At 35.3% G+C, this 22,114-nt stretch overlaps 1 protein-coding gene across 24 annotated transcripts in view; it reads left to right on the plus strand.

Moving 5' to 3' along the window:
* ADGRL3 (adhesion G protein-coupled receptor L3) overlaps window positions 1-22,114 on the plus strand; it is a 941,652-nt gene that overhangs the window by 826,077 nt on the left and 93,461 nt on the right. For all 24 annotated transcript variants that reach the window (XM_060417626.1, XM_060417634.1, XM_060417623.1 and 21 more), the window contains 2 exons: window positions 3,810-4,019; window positions 9,281-9,501. In XM_060417626.1, the coding sequence (XP_060273609.1) occupies window positions 3,810-4,019; window positions 9,281-9,501 (431 nt within the window). The remainder of the gene's footprint in view (window positions 1-3,809; window positions 4,020-9,280; window positions 9,502-22,114) is intronic.

Genomic DNA, 22,114 nt, shown 5'->3' on the forward strand with positions numbered 1-22,114 from the left:
AGGTGACATTTGAATGAAGTAGTGAAGGAAGGTAGTGGATCAAATCACACAGCTATCTTTTGGAAGAGCATTCCAGACTAAGAACACATCAAGTACAAAGTTTGTGAGGTTGGAATGTGCTGGACGTATTCATGGGCCAAAGGAGGCCAACTGGGGTTGAGTAAACTGAACGAAGGGGAGAATAGAAAATGTTTCCACAGAAGCACAGATTTCTGGGACCTTGTAGATCTTTGTAAAGACTTTGGTTTTTACTTTTATTGAAATGGGAGACATTGGATGCTTCCATCAATGAGTCTTATTACCTGACTCACTGATGGAAGCATCCAATGTCTCCATCTTGTTGAATAGAGAGGAAAGGGCAATAGAGATGAAGGTCAAAGTAGGGAATTCATTTAGGAGGCTGTTAAAAAAAATCAGGTGGTTCTAACCAGTGTGGTACAATTGAGATGACTGACAGCTGTCAGATAGAAGACAGGATCTATGAGATTTCTTGATGGATTAACAGTAATTTGTATGTGTGTGTGTGTGTGTGTGTGTGTGTGTGTGTGTGTGTGTGTAAAAGGAATCAATATGATTCTTAAGTTTTTGGCCAGAAAACTTCAAAGAATGAAGTGTTGCTATTTACTGAAATGAACAAAACAGAGGGAAATGTAGATCTGGGAGTGAGAGTGGAGGGAGAAACAGGATAAAGGACTCAGTTTTTAACATAATGTTTGATATTGAGCCTTTTTAAATTCCAATGGAGATTAAATGGAAGCTAAAGCTATACTGATGTAAGAGGGTCCAGCTCCTAGGACATTTGGTCTAAATGGTGCAGGGTTATAACCATTCAAAAACAAATATTAAGCATTTTTTATGTGTCATGTCCAGTAGTGAGTACTGGAATATAATAATAAGATATTTGCTTAAAAAGATCTCAAGTCACATAATGATATGTAGTTCATGTCAAAGGTGATTTGAATTATATAGTGTTCACAAACATGAAACCTTGGAAATAAGAATACTTGATCTGCTATAGCACTGTTACAGCTATACTCCTATTTGGAGTTTTAGTCAATTGACCATCCTCTTGAAGAAGGGTTGGTTTTTATCATGGCTTGGTCTCCTGAAATTTCTGATATGACAGATATAAAGAATGCTAAACTCATAGATCTTGTTCACAGTTAATGCCCATCATTCTTTCTCTTTCATCTTACTGATAAAATTCAAGTGGTGAGTTGCATTCAATCACAGTATGGTGTATATAAGGTTGTTGATGTTTATGTTTTCTGAGCTAGACAGGATTACCTGAAAGATGATTATTAATTAATTGCTAGACACTTTTGTTCTTCATTGGAGTATTGTGTACTTTTTGTACTGTTGTTTTGACATTTGGTACTCTTAATAACTCTGCGTGAGGTTAAGACCTGTGAAGGCACTGAATATAGTATATATACGTTTCTAATAATGCAACTACCCAGGAAAGGCAGAAGTTATTTGGTTTCTTTTTTTTAGTTTTATAGGTCTTTAGGATACATTTGAGAATGTATTATATCTGCCATTTATGAAAGACTGCTGTGCTGAACATTGGTGCTTGATATTCAATTACAGCGTCTTTCCTTTAAGTCAAAGAAGAGAGCAAATAGCCCTCTGTTCAGGGAACCAGTAGCACTAACCACTCTCCAATAGTAACAGTAATTTAAGCTGTCAGAGACCAACACTATTCTGTGTCCCTTGGAGAAAAAAGCAGTTAAAGCAAAATTTCATGTGGTTTTTCTTTCATGATTTGAGCTCCTTCTGAGAAATACATCTAGAGTTATGCAGGAATATATCAAAACTGTTTCATTGACAGTGTCCTAGCAGAGTTCTTTATCAGATAACAACTGTGAAGTTGTATCTGGCGGTATGTGAAGTGCTGTGATTCAGGTTGCAGCATGGTGGCTCACTTGTAAGGAGAATTTCCACATTCAGAATAATCTTTGTATGAAGTTTCCATAAAACATAAAAAGACAAAGTCTGGATAAAATAAAATTTTTAAAAAAAACTGTATATATATATATATATATATATATATATATTTCTAAGGTGAGCTAACAATGTGGGAATCAATGAAATGTAAACAGTAACTCCATCCTAAAACAAAAATCAATGTGTATGATCTCCACAGTTGAGAAGATGTCAATTAGAAACACATCTCTGTTCTCTGCTAAAAAATTTCCTATGCACATGTTATTCTTTTTTCTACTTATGCATAGACCCATAAAAATCAGTGTAATTGAATTGTGTTTTTTAAAATTTTACATAAATGGAATCATACTGTATAGGTACTTTTTCTACTTGCATTTTTTAAAGTCTAATATTAGATTTTTGAGAAGTATTCATGTTTGGGACTGTACCTCTAGAACACTAATTTTCTACTCCTCTTTTGAATATCATTTCCTAAGTATCAACCAATATTTATTTATTCCCCTTTTGATGGAAGTTAGGTCTTTAGGACTTTTCAAGAAACCTAGAAAGAAAAAAGGAATTGACAGTCAGAAAATTTCTCAAGTCTGCTCCAACATGTTGGCATATCAATGTGTTGCTACTGCTAAGTCGCTTCTGTTGTGTCTGACTCTGTGCAACCCCATAGATGGCAGCCCATCAGGCTCCCCGTCCCTGGGATTCTCCAGACCAAGAATACTGTAGTGGGTTGCCATTTCCTTCTCCAATGCATGAAAATGAAAAGTGAAAGTGAAGTTGCTCAGTCGTGCCCGACTCTTAGCGACCCCATGGATTGCAGCCCACCAGGCTCCTCCATCCATGGGATATTCCAGGCAAGAGTACTGGAGTGGAGTGCCATTGCCTTCTCAATGTGTTGGGTTACTATAAATTCTAAAGCTTCACAGAAGTGGTTTTGGATGGAGGTAAACTATCACAGAGTAGAAATAGAGTTTTAAATCTTAGAACAAAGACACAAATGAGATTGTGGAAAAACCAAGAAACGTGTCAGGTATGAAACTCACAGGTCTATAACAGAGCCACAAAATGCAGTTTCAGTGTGGAAGGTCTCATGAGCATATTTCTTTTTCATAATTCTACTATCTGTTTTGGGCTTCTTATATAGTATAATAATTTTGAATGCTTACTTTCCATCTGTATGTAACAGGTTCTATTCATGTAAAACCTTTTAGGGATCACAATGCTTGATCTCTTTAAGCCCTTCAGTATGAATATAAATCCAATGACTATCCTTTTTCTTTTAGATCTTCTACTAAATAAATGGTATACATATGTGACTGTCCTTCAGAATTAACTGGGGATCTTTATAAAATCACATACTTTTATGAACTCAACCTTGGAAATTCTGATAAAGAATTTATAGAACAGATAAGTTATAATTTTTACTTAAAAAACAACAATAATTCAGAGAACATTTCAGTTAAGATACCACTTCCCTAAATGTATAGCAATTTTTAAAGAAAATATTCCCTAACAAGAATTGTTTAAAAACAAGTTGTAAAAAAGCAACATGGTGTAGAAAAATGAAAAGCTTTACCTTGAAATCTTCGGCCAGAACTAAGTTGTTTTGCTTCAGCTATTTATATGCTGACAATGAACATATCTAAGTAAGGTATGAACACTACTGACAAACTGATTTACACTTCAGAGTAAAGATAAAATGCTTTACCTGTGGACTTGGAAAAAATAAATAAGTCGTCTTACTCATTGTTTGTGTGGAGGATTTTTAATACATTTTAAAAATCATGTTTCATGAATCCAGGCCCTTATAAAACCTTGTAACTGGTTATGTATGATTGGAACTTATGTATTTTCTGTCGTGTTTCCAGCATAGTGATGCTGTCCATGACCTTCTTCTGGATGTGATCACCTGGGTTGGAATTTTGCTGTCCCTTGTGTGCCTCCTGATTTGCATCTTCACATTTTGCTTTTTCCGTGGGCTCCAGAGTGACCGTAACACCATCCATAAGAACCTCTGCATCAGCCTTTTTGTAGCAGAACTGCTCTTCTTGATTGGGATCAACAGAACAGATCAACCAGTAAGCAACTTATGTTGTTATCAGAAAACAATTTCTCTACTTGTAGCTTTCCAATACTCAAAATATTCTTGTTTGAAAGTGTCCTCTCTTCCAGTTGTCTTAGTTATGAATTTTCATATCTTATTCAGTTTTCACTTTTTCATGTCAATGGTCATAAAGAAGTAGTGAATATATGGATTTATGAATGTACATTTCTTGAGAAATTCTGTTCATAAATTTGCCTTTCTAAAGAACCATGTTTCTTTATTAGTCTTTATTTTTTAATCACAGAGCTGAATATTGAGGAGAGTTAAGTCATTTAGGGAATGGAGGAGTATCTTTTCTAACATGTATTTGTTGTTCTTTCATAATAAACTTTTTAAAGACAATGGAAATTATGTTGAAAATTGCATGTCTAACATGACTTTTTTAATATGTTATTTATTTCAATTGGAGGATAATTACTTTACAATATTATATTGGTTTTGCCATACATCAACATGAATCTGCCACAGGTGTACACATGTTCCCCATCCTGAACCCCCTCCCACCTTCCTCCCCAACCATCCCTCTGGGTCATCCCAGCAAAAGAGACACAGATGTATCGAACAGTCTTTTGGACTCTGTGGGAGAGGGCGAGTGTGGGATGATTTGGGAGAATGGCATTGAAACATGTATAATATCATATGTGAAATGAATCGCCAGTCCAGGTTCGATGCATGATACAGGATGTTAACATGACTTTTCTCATTGACTTATTTTGGAAAATAGTTCAAACTGTACGTTTTCTTTTTAATTTATATACTTGTCCCATATTTTGTTTTACACTTTTTATTTTTTCAAGTTCTGTTTACATTTTAAATGCTAACATCATACTTTATTACTAATGACATTTAGCCATATCAAGAAAGGAAGGGAAGAAGGGAGAGAAGAAAGGAGGAAGGAAGGGAGGTAAAGAAATAAAAGAGGATAACAAGGAATAGTACCAGCCAACTGTTCTTGATAAAAACCAAACTGAAAATATGATCAACAGATAATATCTAATATGTTAAACAAATTTTATGCCCACTTGTAACTTTTGTGAGGCCCTTTCTATGTCCTTGAGATTCATGAAAATAGCACATTTGTTCTCATGACTAAAACTACAAATGAAAACTCATTTTTTAGGAGTCTTTTAGGCATAATAAATAATTCATTCACTTAATGCTGTTCTCTGGTATGAGTCCATATGTATAGTCTTTACAATGAAAAAGCAGTTGAATTCATGTTTGTGATTACACATTCATGATTAATTAAAGGGTGCAATTACACTGATTATACTTTTAATTGGTTATCATATACACATGTGACAATTTTTCTCAGAAATGCATATAGATGAATAAGCAATCAAAGTGTACATCTTTTTCTCCAAAACTACTCTCTGATAACAAAAGTTAATAGTTGAAGCCCTAACTGTAAAAATCAAGAAACTGTGATATTTCCCAAGAAGAAATCATTTCATTCTCTTTTTAACCTGCAATTCAACTGCTCTTTGATTTTTCCTTTCCTTAGAAACATTCTTATTTTTGCTTCCTGATGATACATATGGTATGATAAACTTCTCCAAATTTTGCAGACTGCACAAAACTAATTTCTGACAATAGCATGAGGACAATGATTGATATGAAACTTGGATAGGTGCAGTTCAGCCCAACTGTCTTTACTCTTGTTGCTGTATATGTGTCCTCTCTCTGCATCTTATATGGCAGTTAGGCTTTGCTTTCTCTCTCTGTAGGCCTCCCTGGTGGCTTAGACATTAAGGAATCTGCCAGCAATGCTGGGGATATGGGCTCAATTCCTGGGTTGGGAAGATCTCCTGGAGAAGGGAATGGCAACCCACTCCAGTATTCTTGCCTGGAAAATCCCATGGACAGAAGAGCCTGGTGGGTTTATAAAGTCCATGGGGTTGCAAAGTGTCAGACACAACTGAGTGACTTTCACTTTCCTATTCTCTCTCTAGCTCCTTTGGTGCCTGACTTCTTTACCACCCATTCATCATCATCTCCCTAACCCAAGGATATAGACCTGCTTTTTGCCTCATTCTCAAGGATCATACTCATCATTGAATCCATACTAATCAGATCATTTGTATGAATTTACTGCCCTTTTTTTTATAGGAGCCACAGATTTTACTTCAGTCAGTTCAGTTCAGTTCAGTCGCTCAGTTGTGTCCGACTATTTGTAACTCCATGAATCGCAGCACGCCAGGCCTCCCTGACCATCACCATCTCCCGGAGTTCACTCAGACTCACATCCATCGAGTCAGTGATGCCATCCAGCCATCTGATCCTCTGTCGTCCCCTTCGCTTCCTGCCCCCAATCCCTCCCAGCATCAGACTCTTTTCCAATGAGTCAACTCTTCACATGAGGTGGCCAAAGTACTGGAGTTTCAGCTTTGGCATCAGTCCTTCCAAAGAAATCCCAGGGCTGATCTCCTTCAGAATGGACTGGTTGGATCTCCTTGCAGTCGAAGGGACCCTCAAGAGTCTTCTCCAACATCACAGTTCAAAAGCATCAATTCTTCGGCACTCAGCCTTCTTCACAGTCCAACTCTCACATCCATACATGACCACAGGAAAAACCATAGCCTTGACTAGACAGACCTTAGTTGGCAAAGTAATGTCTCTGCTTTTCAATATGCTGTCTAGGTTGGTCATAACTTTTCTTACAAGGAGTAAGCGTCTTTTAATTTCATGGCTCCAGTCACCATCTGCATTGATTTTGGAGCCCTAAAAAATAAAGTCTGCCACTGTTTCCACTGTTTCCCCATCTATTTCCCATGAATTGATGGGACCGGATGCCATGCTCTTCGTTTTCTGAATGTTGAGCTTTAAGCCAACTTTTTCACTGTCCTCTTTCACTTTCATCAAGAGGCTTTTTAGTTCTTCTTCACTTTTGCCATAAGGGTGGTGTCATCTGCATATCTGAGGTTATTGATATTTCTCCCAGCAATCTTGATTCCAGCTTGTGTTTCTTCCAGTCCAGCGTTTCTCATGATGTACTCTGCATGGAAGTTAAATAAGCAGGGTGACAATATACAGCCTTGATGTACTCCTTTTCCTTTTTGGAACCAGTCTGTTGTTCCATGTCCAGTTCTAACTGTTGCTTCCTGACCTGCATACAGATTTCTCAAGAGACAGGTTAGGTAGTCTGGTATTCCCATCTCTTTCAGAATTTTCCACAGTTGATTGTGATCCACACAGTCAAAGGCTTTGGCCTAGTCAATAAAGCAGAAATAGATATTTTTCTGGAACTCTCTTGCTTTTTCGATGGTCCAGTGCATGTTGGCAATTTGATCTCTGGTTCTTGTGCCTTTTCTAAAATCAGCTTGAACATCAGGAAGTTCATGGTTCAGATATTGCTGGAGCCTGGCTTGGAGAATTTTGAGCATTACTTTACTAGCATTTGAGATGAGTGCAATTGTGTGGTAGTTTGAGCATTCTTTGGCATTGCCTTTCTTTGGGATTGGAATGAAAACTGACCTTTTCCAGTCCTGTGGCCACTGCTGAGTTTTCCAAATTTGCTGGCATATTGAGTGCAGCACTTTCACAGCATCATCTTTCAGGATTTGAAATAGCTCAACTGGAATGCCATCACCTCCACTAGCTTTGTTCGTAGTGATGCTTTCTAAGGCCCACTTGACTTCACATTCCAGGATGCCTGGCTCTAGGTGAGTGATCACACCATCATGATTATCTGGTTCATGAAGATCTTTTTTGTATCATTCTTCTGTGTATTCTTACCACCTCTTCTTAATATCTTCTGCTTCTGTTAGGTCCATACCATTTCTGTCCTTTAGGACTTATAAAAATAAAGACTTCCCCTCCAGAAGAGTGAGAATTTCAGGAACAGACATAAGAAAATTAATATATGGCCAGCTGAAACTTGTGGTACCTTAGAAAATATGACAGAGTAAGGGCCAGCTGCCTTTTTTTGCCAAGCTTGTGTAGACCAGTATTTAGCAAAATAACACAAAAAAAATAAGAAAATGAAAGCACTTATAGAACAGTTTATTTTTACCAGATCTACTTTTACATCTTTGCAGTACAAACTTCGCAATTCAGCTTAAATCCTTTCTGAAACAAAGCAAGGAAGAAATAAACAATTAATAATAAGTAATAATCTCATAAACTATTTTAATTATTATATTTTTATTTTGAGCTATTTTTCTCCTTGTTTTTAGTGTTTCTCCTTCATTTACATTGAAGAATTTAGTATGTTAATAAATACAGGATTATTTATACAGGACCAAGAAAAAAATTTGTGAGATCTATTTTAAAACCTTTAGACTAATCTCCAGTATAATTATCAATAGGATCTTCTTAGAACCTTTTCTTACATGTTATACTTTTTTCTTATTATAATGCTCTGCTTTCATCTATATATATTATTAATAAAATGTTAAATATGGCAATAGATGAAGAAACAGTGGAAACAGTGACAGACTTTATTTTGGGGGGCTCCAAAATCACTGCAGATGGTGACTGCAGCTATGAAATTAAAAGATGATTGCTCCTTGGAAGAAAGTTATGACCAACCTAGACAGCATATTAAAAAGCAGAGACATTACTTTGCCAACAAAAGTCTGTCTAGTCAAAGCTATGGTTTTTCCAGTAGTCATGTATGGACGTGAGAGTTGGACTATAAAGAAGGCTGAACGCCAAAGAATTGATGCTTTTGAACTGTGATGTTGGAGAGGACTCTTGAGAGTCCCTTGGACTTCAGGGAGATCCAGCCAGTCCATCCTAAAGGAAATCAGTCCTGTATATTCATTGGAAAGACTGATGCTGAAGCTGAAACTCAATTACTTTGGTCACCTGATGCGAAAAACTGGCTCATTTGAAAAGACCCTGATGCTGGGAAAGATTGAACGCAAGAGGAGAAGGGGACGACAGAGGATGAGATGGTTAGACGGTATCACCGACTCAATGGCCATGAGTCTGAGTAAACTCCAGGAGTTGGCCATGGACAGGGAGGCCTGGCATTGCTGCAGTCCACGGGGTCTCAAAGAGTCAGACACGACTGAGCGACTGAACTGAACTGAACTGATGATTTTTAAATATAGGTTATATTTGATTATGTTTTAATATATGAATTAAGTATATGAATTTTAAGAATCTTATCTCAATTCTTTTGCAGACCTATTTTATTACTGTAGTCTTGATAAATATTTATTTTAACTTTATGGCAATTGGAACTTCATTTGATAGTTATCTGACTGACTCATGTGTTCCTTTCCCTAGATTGCCTGTGCAGTTTTTGCTGCCCTATTGCATTTCTTCTTCTTGGCTGCCTTCACCTGGATGTTCCTGGAGGGAGTGCAGCTCTATATCATGCTGGTGGAGGTTTTTGAGAGTGAACATTCAAGAAGGAAATACTTCTACCTGGTCGGCTATGGGATGCCTGCCCTCATTGTGGCTGTGTCAGCTGCTGTAGACTATAGGAGTTATGGAACTGACAAAGTGTGAGTTTATATTTTCTATCCTTTTTCCCCTTCTTTTTAAGTCTACTTGAAATGGAAACTTTTAATTTTCTCAGAAACTAAGATCTTTATATCACCTTACAGCAATAAATGACAGAACTATAGAAGCAAATGAAGATAATTCAATTCATGGGTTGTACTTTTGTTATGATGTATAAAAAAGAGATAATATTCTGAGATTCCACATCTACACCACAAACTTGAGTAATTGTAAAGGGACGATACTTCTAATATCTTTCAGAGCATTGAGACTTTTGTCAAATCAAGAATTAGCTATGTTAAAGATGTGTACTCAGAGGAGAGTATAGTCTCTGACATTGAAACCTTGTCTCCTTCCTGACATATCAAATCTAGTCACTATAAAGTAACTTATACCATTAATAGAAAGGTAGACTTATAGGATCAGGGGCAACTTGTGGTTTCCCTTTTTTCCCTGGGTAGCTACTGGTGTCTAGTGATGACCTGTATTTTCAACATGCCTTCAAATTGGTGAGACATACCCATAGAGATGTTAAGCATACTTATAGAAAGAAATTCAGTGAAAAATGTTCCTGTAATTCACATCATTATAATAACTGGGATCCTGAGAATTAATTAGTTTTCATAGAAGAAAGTTTAGAAAGAAGAACAAAATAGATCTCTGATGAATACTCACATTTAAGACATAGATTGAGGAAAGAAAATAAAAATAGGGAAGGAAAAGAGGTGAAAGAATAAAGCCTCTGAACTATGGAGAAGGTGAGAAAAAGTTTCAAGGTGGTGCTTAATGTCCAAGATAATGTAAGTAGGGTAAGCATGGAGGAAAAATCATTTGTCCTATTTTGATAAAGTGCTAGAAACAGAAGCCAAATTGGAAGATGTGAAGAGATAAGTCAGTGGCAGTAGAGTCTTCATGTGTTATCTACAGCTTGAAAACATTTAATTGAGAAATAGTACAAGTATTAATTTATGATAGCAGTGATGAAGAATTTTTAAAAGTGAAGCTGCAAGAACATCTAGGGTGTGAAGAATCAAGTTGGAAAGAGGAAATTAATAGAGAGAAAGTATCTTATGCCTCATTTGTAGGTGGCTCAGAGGTTAAAGCGTCTGCCTCCAATGCAGGAGACCCGGGTTCGATTCCTGGGTTGGGAAGACCCCTGGAGAAGGAAATGGTAACCCACTCCAGTATTCTTACCTGGAGAATCCCATAGATGGAGAAGCCTAGTAGGCTACAGTCCACAGGATCACAAAGAGTCGAACACGACTGAGCGACTTCACTGACTTCACTATATAGGCTGAATGAAAAGGAAAGGTCCTAGGGGGATAGAAAAGCATAGATTAGACATAAGATGAGAAAAACCTCGATTCAGTACTGAAAATGGCCTTAGAATTCACCTAGTCCAAGGCATTAATTTTACAGATGAAAAAATCAGGAGCCAGGTAAATTGCCTTGCCCATGATGATAGAGGTAGATGGTGGCAGACATGTAATGAAATAAGTCAGGTTTATTTTGAAATAGTCAGATGACCCTTGTCTTCTGAGGTGTGAAGAAAATAACAGATAAGATAAATTTGGAAGTGGAGGAATTTTTTCATCAAGTAGGAGATGCTGATCTTTGCTGAATGGATAGGTGAGGTCATGTTAAAAAGACAGGAGATTTGAAAAGCTTTGAAATGAGCACTATGGAAAATGTTTTAAGGAGCCAATTAGATATTAATAAAAAGATTTCCAAGCAATAGTAAAGGCTCAGATGAGGTTAGATAACATCAATTTATACAGAAGTTAATAAGCCAAATTTCATGACTTTCCACCAGCAGTCAGCAGCCTGAATATGCTAGCAATAAAGCAGCTCATTTCCCAGAAGAGAAGATTCAGGAGGGAATGACAAGAGGACTCCACAGTTATAAGGAGCATAGTTAAAATAGAATATGCTTTGGTGTAGAAGCACCAACAGTGTATTTAAAAGACTATATCACTTCTGTTGAATTTTTTATTGAGAACAGTGACAAGCTACATAAAACCATTTGCCTAATATTGCTAGTAGTAATTATTTTTTAATTTAAACCTTGTGAATTATAGTCAAATCTAAGGTCATTTTGTATATCTCAGTGGCAATCATGGACCAGGTTAGGATTAGATAAAAAATATTGTCTATATTTTGCTGTAAAGATATTTTAGGAGAGGGAAATTAGATGGATGATAGAATTTAATTTAAAATCTTTTATTGATATAATTTACATGCCATAAAGTTCACTCTTTTAAAGAATATGCTTCCATTGTTTTTAGTATATTCAGTGTGAGGCATCCATCACCACTATCTAATTTTAGAATATTTTTATCCTTTCTAAAAGAAACCCATTAGCAGACACTGCCCTTAAATCATAGGATTTTACATTTTAATTAATATGTTTCCACTCTAATATATTAAATTGACTGACATAGTTATTTGTTATCTATCTTTTCTTAGAATCAATACTATATATTCTCTTGTGACTTTGTTAAAGCCTTGGCTATCATTACCTTAATTTCCTGCACCATACCTGGAAGCTCTCATTTACTAACATTATTACTTTGTAAGAATAGAGGCTAATTTATTTCCCAGGCACTGATTTGAAACAAGCCTTAATGATAATTCAGTTTCACCATTATGATTTTTCCCAAAACAAGGAGAAGTAAAACAGATACAGATAAAATAATAGATAAATGAAAGAAGTATAGAAAAGAATAGGGAAAATTGTACTAACTCTATCACAGGTGGGCACAGAGCAGTTAGTGTCTCAATTTTATATTTTCAATAAATTGTCCAGAGAGAGACCTTCAAAATACATGGAAAAAATGTTGACTTATCCCTTTGGGACTTAATCCAGCCCAGTGTGTATAGAGTTCTGTTTTGCTCTTTGAGGAAGCACACGTGTTGAAAAAGAAATGTTATTCAGTCATTTGTATGTACTTGATAAGCTGAAACGAACAGACCATGTTTTTGTAGGAAGTTTAATCAAGGTATTGTTTAAAAATATATATAAGCAAAGAATTTGTATACAACTAGAAGAATTTCTGTATATAGAATTATGTATCTTATTGCTTCTTATTAAATTTGTCTTTGTTGTCTGATTTCTGTTACTATTGCTTATTTCTTTTATTTCTAATGGTATTTTCTTCTTCCTGCTCATCATACTTAAGTGTTTATTTGGGGTTTTTTTGCCAATGTTACCTCTTTATATGCTACATTGATGTTTTTAGTACAAATATGTAAGTCCACGGTCATAATAAACAGCAATTAGCCAGAAATCAAAGACATATTGTCACACATTTTTTTTGTAAGTCTTTAAAATTGATACAGTAAAATTTTTGTCTTAGAAGTCTATTTTACTTATTTTTGGAATTTTATTATCATGCATTTTTACTTGTTAGCCGCGATTGCTTGATTACGTCTAGAATAAAACCATTGAATATATATTAGAGTATTCCAAATAACAGGCTTCTCTTTCTTTTTTTCTCACCTTAGTGTTCTTAATGTATTTTATTATAGTAGCAATGAGGTTTTATATCTGAAACCTTTAATAATAATAGCTTGCATTTCTAAAAAGTACAGAATCATATCAATGGTAGGAGATAAAATTGGAGACAAAATTGTTTTTGTAAGTTAAATAAATGTTATTTGATACAGATAGAGGTAACTATCATATTCCATCTGGCTGATGGATTATGATGTGTTTTTCTATGAAAGTTATTAGGGTTGTTGAATTGATTATTATGTACAAAACACATACTGACACACAAAGCATACATAATTTGATTTTGAGAAGTTGCTTAGTTTGCCATCAATTTGCAAAGTTTATAAAAGAATCTCATTGTTTCATGATAGTGTTTAATGAAATCTTTTAATCTATGTTGACATTATTCTTGAGACAATTAGAATTACATTTAGTCAGAATTATAAGATACTTAAAAAATCAAATTAAAATTTCAATACAATTGTTAAGAAAAAAAAAAAAAAAACCTCAGCTAGTAGACCACAGGTCTAAATTGTTCTCACTATGGGATTTTTTCCATTTCTCTCTTCTTTTATATCTTCCTTTAGTCTCTCTTATACTATTATTTGGGGCTTTCCCAGTGGCTCAGCAGTAAAGAATCCACCTGCAGTGCAGGAGTTGCAGGAGTCACCGGTTTGCTCCCTGGTTTGGGAAGGTCCCTTGGAGGAGGGGCATGGCAACCTGTTCCAGCATTCTTGCCTGGAGAATCCATGGACAGAGAAGCCTGGAGGGCTACAGTCCATAGGATCACACAGTGTCGGACATGACTAAAGCGACTTAGCATGCAGGCATGCATCCATACTATTATTTATATAGATATTCAGTGAAGCCATTGGGTATGATTCTGTCAAAAGATAAAAAGTCTGTCATTGACTTAATAATTCAAACAGAACTGATTTGGAAATTCTGTGATAAATAGTTTGATTTTATGACCTGAAACTAATCAGTTCCTGTAAACTTTATTTACCTCAGTATTACCTCCCCAAATGTAAACTGTTTGAGCAGTTAATTTTTATTCAAAGGAAAAAAATACATTTATATTTTATAGCACTTTCCTTGAAATCTAAGTTTAGGGCAGTAAAAGCAGTGGTTAAAGTGATGGGTAGATTGAAAAGAGGGCTGGAAGGAAGTAGGTTCCAACAGGAGAAGAAGGAAGAGGGCTGGGAAGTAGTAAACCTCAGAGAATAGCCCAGCAATTAAAGTGCAAGTTCAAAAACTGGTAAGAGGTTTCTGAAAGATGTTGATTAGGTCATGAACATTTATAATGGACCAGAACATCCTTGAGTTCTTGAAGCATAACTGAGCTCTTGAAGATAATTGAAATCAATTTTATGATCTGAAAATTATTATAAATCATCTATTAAATCTTAGATTTGTCTTCCTAGTGAGCTTAACAACAGCTCTAAAAAGCATAGTCTCTCCTCTACTAGTTAAAATCCCCCCTCCAGTTTCTTTATTTCAGCTTCATTCTCTAACCTACATAATCGTTTGAATAGAAAACTGATTATTGATTTTTAAAATACTGGATTATATTATCATTCAAGAAGGAAGCCGGCCAAGGAACATTATGCTTGATAGAATCTGAAAGTTATATGCATAGGTTTTTTCAAAACATTTACAATGTCTAAGCACTTCATCCTACTCACAGAACATTATATATTCATCTGAAATATTTCTCTAATCATATTATTATATGTAAAATATTCCTACTTGTAATATTGCAACAACATGAAGCATTTACCTTATTGAATATGTTGTCAACAGGCATGTTTGACTTTAAATTGGCCAGGGGGAGATAATATAGATAATGAAGAAGTATTTATCATTGACATATCAAGCTAATCATTCAATATGTGGGTGAGGAGTGCTCGGTATGTTATATGTTATGTTGTTAAAGGCAAGAGCATGTTTTATGTATGAATTACAGAGATTGAGGGCTTATTATATCATCATTTCATCACCCAGGAACCTGCACTGAGCATGAGATTCTCACTGTATGCAGTATATAAGAATTTAAGGTTCAGCATTTTTTTGTTTGTTTGTTTAAAGATTTAGCTATATCATAGAACATCAAGACTACTGTCTCATTATTTAGAAAACGTAACTGATGTCAAATTAGGACTTAACTTCTTACTGGAACCAAAGAAGTATAATATCTTATCAAGAGATCACTTTATAATTGCAAAGATCTAATATTTTTACTTGGGCAACCTGTGATATATATGCAACATTTCTCATCGAATCATTTAGAATTTATAATTGTCAACAAAACTTAGATTTTATTATTTTATATCTTGTGTATTTATTCTTTTTGAGAAAAACTAGGTTAAGGGACTTTGGAGTCAGGTAGACTAGAATCAAATTCAGGCACAACTAATTATGAGTAATGTGGCTGTGAGCAAGTCAGTTTCACTTTCTAATTTGTAATATGAGGGTTATTATATAAGTACCTTGCAAAACTACTGCAATATTTGAAATTGTGTGTGTATGAGTAAATACATATGTGTATGTCTGTGTGGGCATATATATGTATAAATATTTAATTATGTGTACATGTGGGCTTCCCTGGTGACTCAGTGGTAAAGAATTTGCCTGCCAATTCAGAAGATGCAAGTTTGATCCCTGGGTCAAAGGTTCCCCTGGAGAAGGAAATGGAAACCCACTCCAGTATTTTTCCCTGGGAAATCCCATGGACAGAATAACCCAGCAGGCTGCAATCCATGGGGTCTCAAAAGAGTCAAACGTGACTTAGTGGCTAGACAACAACAGCAACGAATGGGTGTGTGTAAACTATCTAGCATATATAAATATTTATTAAAATAGAAGCATTATTATTACTGGTGCTATTATTCAACTGGGATACAAACTATGATTAGCAACATAGTTTTAATTGCAAAATAAATTTTATTAAAAGCATCCATTTATAAAAGTAGTGATTGCAATTCTTATGCTACTGCCTCCTGTTACTTTAAGCAACATGGGACTATAGGGATTATTCCAACATTTACTATTAATAAATTATAATAGCACTTTTCTTACCTTTGTAGTCCACCATAAAGTTATACGATGTATTTTGCTGAAGAAATAATGAAACACTTATTTTTAAAAAATAAGTGCATATTGGGTACATGAAGACAACATAACCTATATTTGGTGTATGAGATGTATCAGATGCAAAAGTGGAGCTGAACTACAAATGCTAGTCTGGAGTACCAGTGGATCACATTCTAGTCCTACATCACTCTGCCAATCTATTTTCCAGTTTATGTGCTTACAAAGTATTTCAAGTTTAGAGGGAACAGTGTATTATGATATAAGTTACATTAAAAAAATCCTTAGCAGGTGTATTATTCAGTAAGCTTAGAACTAGATTTATGCTTTAAGTAAATATCTGTCCTTTTTCCTCTTCTCTCCTTTCTTCCCTCAATTCTCCTTATTTCTTCTTTTCTCTCTCAATCTTGCCAGATATATGTAGTACAAATATACAGAGATCTGCATATGTTACAGAGAAAAGACAAATATGCAGTTTACAAACTTTCATAAACAACTTGATGTGATGAGACCATGTAAAGTTCATGATCTACCAGTAGCAAAGATTGTTTACTGGTTACATTTAATACTCATCAAGGACAATTTTGTCTGTGATTTAGAGTGTGCAGAAAATGAAGCAAATACCATTGTTAATTTACACTACTTCAAAAAAAATGGTTCATAGTTAGATGTCTACTTTGATAAGACTGAATAAACAGGCAAAAAAATACAGTGCACCATGGCCTCTTAATTAAGCGGCACTGTATTAAACATGGTAACTTTGAATAAGGATGCGCTAATGTAGTGTTTCTGGTATCTAAACACATTATAAGTCATATGTTTTTGGCAACATTTATATATATTGGGCAATTGGTTTTACCTTTTTTCTAAACACAGAATCATTCATCTGTGTGTGTGTGTGTTTATTACTTTATTTTTTATTGAAGGATAATTGCTTTACAGAATGTTGCTGTTTCCTATTAAACTCAACATGAATCAGCCATAGGTATACATATATCCCCTCCCGTTTGGAACTCCTTCCCATCTCCCTCCCCATCCCACCCCTCTAGGTTGTTACAGAGCTCCTGTTTGAGTTTCTTGAGCCACAGAGCAAATTCCCAAATTCCCATTGGCTCTCTATTTTACATATGGTAATGTAAGTTTCCATGTTCTTCTTTCCTTACATCTCACACTCTCCTCCCCTCCCCTGCCCAGTGTCCATAAGTCTATTCTCTACATCTGTTTCTTCATTGTTGCCCTGTAAATAAATTCTTCAGTACCGTTTTTCTAGTGAAAGAAGGGCTTCCCTCATAGCTCAGTTGGTAATGAATCTGCCTGCGATGCAGGAGACTCTGTTCAATTCCTGGGTCAGGAAAATCCCCTGGAGAAGGGAAAAGCTACCCACTCCAGTATTCTGGCCTGGAGAAGTGCATGGACTGTATAGTCCATGGGGTTGCAAAGAGTAAAAGAAAAACAGTGAGGAATATTTTAGTAAAAGAGAATTAGCTTTAGAAGTATGGTTTTCTCTGGTCTTGTTTTGAGAAATTGATTTGTTTCATTATTTTTATTTTTCTGTTTTCTGAGTAAACTTTAAGGTAGTACTTGCTGGATTGGTAATTGATATTTTTATGTGAGACTGATTCAGATGCAATGGCACCCCACTCCAGTACTCTTGCCTGGAAAATCCCATGGACAGAGGAGCCTGGTAGGCTGCAGTCCATGGGGTCGTGAAGAGTTGGACACGACTGAGCGACTTCACTTTCACTTTTCACTTCCATGTATTGGAGAAGGAAATGGCAGCCCACTCCAGTCTTCATGCCTGGAGAATCCCAGGGATGGGGGAGCCTGGTGGGCTGCCTTCTATGGGGTCGCACAGAGTCAGACACGACTGAAGTGACTTAGCAGCAGCAGCAGCAGATCCAGATGTCAATACCTTTATTATCATCTAATTTGCAAATGTTTCTTATATTTTGGAAGAAGACAATTCTAGAAGAGAATGATAATTTAGCCATGTAAATTAGCATTACTTCTTTAACATATTAAACCAGTAAACTTAAATTAATGTAGTAAGACTTTTTCAAATATTTAGCAGTATATGCTGATTTTATAATTTTTTAAAATTGCTGCAAAAAATTTGATGACATCTTTGTATAGGTACATGGGAGGAAAAGTCAAAGTTTATGGTTTGTGACAAGTTCTTTTGATTACAGGATATATCTGGTCTTACAAAGTTTTCCAAGCTTGAGTCAAATAAGAATGTTTTGTCATCAGAATACATTTGCTCTCTCAAGAGCGGATTATCTTTTGTGTTATAGTACTGCTATAAACCTAATGTATAGATTATATGTAAACGACAGAAGTTCGTTAGAAAAGAATTGGTATTATCTTAAAAATTAAACAAAAATGGCTTCCTCATGGCTCAGATGGTAAAGAATCTGTCTGCAATGTAGGAGACCTGGGTTTAGTCCCTGGGTTGGGAAGATCCCCTGGAGGAAGGCATGGCAACCCACTTGCCCCTATTCTTGCCTAGAGAATCCCCATGGACGAAGGAGCCTGATTGGCTACAGTCCATGGGGTCACAAAGAGATGGACATGATTGAGTGACTAAGTACAAAATTAACAATTTCACAAATTAAATGATGCTTAGTGAATAAAGGATATTTTCAGATAAATCATATTTTTCAGTGGCAGATCTATGCAGTCATTTGCAAACTAGACTTCACTGTGTTTAGTGCAATAAATTGTTCCTTTAACATTTGTCTTCCCTTAATTAATGGTTATACATTTTATCTAAGTGACATTGAATTGTCTAGACTTGTGGAATACTATGAGGTGGATTGTATGTGTCCAGGCATGTAAAACACCCACATAATACAGTTGGCCTTCCAGATCCATGGGTTCAGCATCTGTGAATATGGAGGACCAGCTGTAAGGGACCTGAGCATCTGTGAATTGAGGATTTGGAGTCCTAGAACCAATTCCCGTGGATACTGAGAGATGTCTGTATTCTCCCTGACCTTAAAGCCAGGGTGAGTTCTTTCAACACTGGCATAGGAAACTCAGGCCACAAATCACACAAACTTTTGAGATAGTTAATGAGAAAGAGAGGAAATACAGAAACTTTTGAGAAAGCCAGCATGCAGCCAGAAACAGCAGGTATGGCCATATGGCAATTGAATTAGAAAAGGAATTCTTGCCACGTTGCCTTCCAGAAGATAGTCAGGCCCAGGCAGCCCTTAGGGATGGATGATTTATTCGGCACATGTTAAGTCTTTCATATTGCCTCATTCGTTGTTTAGTTCTCCAAGGAATTTAAATCTATTGTACTGAATAGATATTGAAGAATTTTCTTTCAGAAAAAAAAAAACACTTATACAATAATTTCACTTATACCAAATAGATATTGGAGAATTTTTTTACCCCCCTCCCCAAAGAAAACTTCTAAAGTAATTTCACTTCTACATTTAGAGATCACTATGCATTGGAGAAGGAAATGGCAACCCACTCCAGTGTTCTTGCCTGAAGAATCTCAGGGATGGGGGAACCTGGTGGGCTGCCGTCTGTGGGGTCGCGCAGAGTCGGACATGACTGAAGCGACTTTAAAAAAAAAATGCCAAAAGCATATCTATTTCCAAACAAAGCATTTGCTAAGTAGAGACATTTTTTTCAAGAAAGTATAAAAGTTTTGTAAGAATAAAATTTAATGATGTTATTTTAACAACACATTTGGTGAGATTATGTAGTTTTTTTTTTTAAATTTCCTACTTAATCCAAGATACACTGCAATATTGTAATTAAAATTACTCATATAAGAACTACTTAACCTGTAGAGTTTCTGTTTTCAGAAATCCTCAAAATACATTTCCCTTTGAAAACAATTTGCAGAGAATTTGTTTTGATTCTCAGATTAACTCTCAAAAACTTGTTTGACCTACACATGGACAGGGACTATACTAATAACAGTCATTCTTAAATGTGCTGTTAGAATATCATACTGCTATAATTTCAGAGGGCTTCACTGGTAACTCAGATGGTAAAGTATCTTCCTGCAATGCAGGAGACCTGGGTTCAATCCCTGGGTTGGGAAGACCCCTTGGAGAAGGAAATAGCAACCCTCTCTAGTATTCTTGCCTGGAGAATCCTATGGACAGAGGAGCCTGGCTTTTTAGCAACATTCTTGGACTCTGTGTCTGTGTGTGTGTATGTGTGTGTGTACACATGTGCTTATGTATGTTTTAATCTGGGAAAATGTTCATGCTTTGTCCTTTATTAATCTTACTTTGTGAGAAAATATAATCCTTGTTGAAAACCCAGAAAGACCCATGGATATTTCCTCTGCTTTGGTCTCCTGGCAACACATACGAACTCATTATTAGAGAGGTAACAAAGTAGCCTACAGTCAGAATGAAGACAGTGTTCGTATTTCAACCGAGTTCTCTGGTTTGTTTCTGCCTATTGCCAGTACCACACTTTTATTTTTCCATGGCCAAACTTTGTTAACAACAGCACAACAAAAAGATTACTAAGTACTCAAACAAATTAATGGCTAGTAGTTTGAGTATTGATTGCTTCTCTAACATTTTTTTCAAATATGATTATTGTGTTTTTGTGAATGAAGAGAAATTATGTAAAAATATGAACTTGTAGTCAGTTTCTTATTGGACTGGAAATATATCCCAATGTAAATTATTTCACAAATATTTTACTTTATAGAATAAAGCCAAATTTTGTTTTCTAATCAGGTTTTTTTCAGAGCATTTGGTTATTTCTTTACTTAAAAAATCTAACTTTTAACCTTTATAAAAAATTTTAAGTTACTTAAAAGTAAAAAGAAAAAAAAATAGTAAACCTCATTGGCTCTATTGCTCAGATGATAAAACTGTTAGTATTTTGGCAGGTAGCTTTCAGTAGTTTTAGAAACGAAGCATATAGCTAATGCCTCTTTTGTGCGCTTGTAGTTCTCTGTACTCATATAAGAGGCAATCACTAACCTGAGTTTGGTGATTTTTCCCAATAATTTAAAAATTGCATTCATATATATATATGCATATTATAGTTCATAAATAGTCAAAAATATGAATATTATATTCATATAGATATGTCATTTTAGTTTTTCACTAAATTTTGTTACTGTGATCTATTTTACTGACATATAAAGACCCTCCCTCTTCACTACTTTATAACATTTCATCACATGAATAGAAATTTTTTTATTTGTTGCTCTATTGACATATATAAATTTCTTCATAGCTTTTCTAGTTTTCCATTATTGTTGAGATTTAATGAATAGTTACATAATGAGAAATATTTACATACTTCAGACAACATGCATGCTGTTTTAGAACGCTTAGCACACCACTGAACTATTTTCCAGTTTGTTTTTTTTAAATTATGCTTCAAATATATCCAAATGGCAAATAATTTAAGATATGATTTTTAACATTAAAGGTAATTTATTCAAGATTTACGTTAATATTTCTCATAACTAGTCACTTCCATTTTGTCTTCCTGTCATCCTGAAGAAAGAAAATGTAATTTCCCAAAGGCTTTAAGAATTGGGGGAGTATTAAATGTAACTGAAATTAAATGATTAATAATTTACTTTGGGGTCATGAATCAACTTCATGGGATGCTAAGGATCATTTGCAGCCTCAGAAGCACTGGCAGTAACAATGCACTGTTTAAGACTCAAGAACTCTCAAAGGTTGGCTGCCCAACCTAATTAAACTTCAATCTTCTGACACCAAATTTATTTCTTCTTTGTACTGAATTTCCTCAGATCTTCTTGACAGGAAAATGTCACTTTACCTGACAGCTGATAGGCAGGTTATGTAGCACCATAATTGGAGAGAAAAGGATAGCTTAAAGCTACTCGACTTAATGGCTATATATATGGCTCTTTCTTTCTTTCTTTTTTCTTAAGATTTCTGTGACAGACACAAAAGGCCCCAGCAAATAGGCCCAGTGCCATTTATTCCTGCTTCCTCCAGGGGTAATTATCTTATTCCATCAATAGTGCTGTCAGAAATTGGGCACATAATTCAGCATTTAAA

The sequence above is a fragment of the Ovis aries genome, chromosome 6 (assembly GCF_016772045.2).
Source record: "Ovis aries strain OAR_USU_Benz2616 breed Rambouillet chromosome 6, ARS-UI_Ramb_v3.0, whole genome shotgun sequence".
In the NCBI taxonomy this organism is placed as follows: domain Eukaryota; kingdom Metazoa; phylum Chordata; class Mammalia; order Artiodactyla; family Bovidae; genus Ovis; species Ovis aries.